The 1,321-nt window shown below is 40.7% G+C and overlaps 1 protein-coding gene across 1 annotated transcript in view; it reads right to left on the reverse strand.

The window, feature by feature from the left end:
* The window catches only part of kcnq4 (potassium voltage-gated channel subfamily Q member 4), a 51,076-nt gene that overhangs the window by 14,041 nt on the left and 35,714 nt on the right, over positions 1–1,321 (reverse strand). Inside the window, 4 exon segments of the mRNA XM_032536113.1 lie at positions 375–463; positions 581–676; positions 792–902; positions 1,170–1,295. Of these exon segments, the coding sequence (XP_032392004.1) occupies positions 375–463; positions 581–676; positions 792–902; positions 1,170–1,295 (422 nt within the window).

The raw sequence follows: 1,321 nt of genomic DNA on the forward strand, positions 1-1,321 counted from the left end.
TATGATACCAATATTTTTTTTTTTTAACCAACATATTTAGCTTTAAAACGGAGCCACAGCCTATACATGCCTCTTTGGCTTAAAAGATCGATCTTGGGATTTTGATTTATATGGGAAAATCGATTTCTGGCCTAGATCTTCACGGTCGCTTTGAAACTGTATGTGCTGTGTTTTCATATTGACATGAATGTATGAGCAGGGACAAAATAACACAAATTATTGTACAAAATTCAACTTTGAGATACAACTCTCAAATCTCTATCTGCATTTATTACAACACTCGACAAATGACACAAACAAATGACCAAAGACAACCAGTTTTCTGATGATTAAAACCACTCAGCATTAGCATGCAGACTGATGGGAGCGCCTACCTGAACGAAGGCAACATGCTGTCATAGAAGTACCATGTAGCTGTCAGATAGGAGTGTTTGGCATCTGTAGAGTAGAGACGCCATGCAGCCTAAAGAAAGACACAAATACACAGACACATGAAGTAAACACCATCCACTCTCCACATTTGTGAATTTATTAAACGCCAACTTAAAACTGCCTTATTGACTCTTACTGTGGCCATTACCTGTATCAGGTTGGCAGCAGGCATCCTCCTCTTTTCAAAGTGTTTCTGCCTGTGCTGCTCTTGAACCTTTAAGGCAAAGCCTGACCCCAGAATTCCCTAAGGGTCAGAGGTCAATTCCATGTCAGGAGAGCAACTCCAACCATGCTGAGAGGAATTACTGAGAGGGCTTTGAGTAAATATAGATATAGATGTGAATGTACAGGAGGCTTACAGCAGGCAGGGCAAAGAAGGAGACTCCCAAAAGAGCGAAGCCAGCAGCAAGAAGCCTTCCTTGCCAGGTTCTCGGGGTCTTGTCACCATAGCCAATGGTTGTAAGAGTAATCTGGGTGGGTATAAAAGTATAGATGATCTTTCTAACACACACACACACAACTCCATATCATAGAACAGGACTTTAATATACTTGTCATCTACAAAGTACATTGTTATTATTGTTTGGTTGTACGATTCATATAAGTCTAGTGGTTATTATTTGACTATTTGTGTTTGTATTTTCTGGCTTGTCTCTTATTTGTCTCTTTTTGTTTGGAGGACACAAGATATTATTTCTTCATCCAGAGAGATCTTTTGTGCATTATGTAGTACTCACAGTCCCCCACCAGAGGGAGTCTGCATAGGTGTTGAAGTCTGAGTTGATGTCTTTCTCTGCCAGGTAGACAAGAAAGGATGCAAAGATCAGGACCAGGAAACCTATGTACCAGGCCGTAATCAACTCCTGAGAGAGAGAGAGAGAGAGAGAGA

The sequence above is a fragment of the Etheostoma spectabile genome, chromosome 14 (genome assembly GCF_008692095.1).
Source record: "Etheostoma spectabile isolate EspeVRDwgs_2016 chromosome 14, UIUC_Espe_1.0, whole genome shotgun sequence".
NCBI lineage: Eukaryota > Metazoa > Chordata > Actinopteri > Perciformes > Percidae > Etheostoma > Etheostoma spectabile.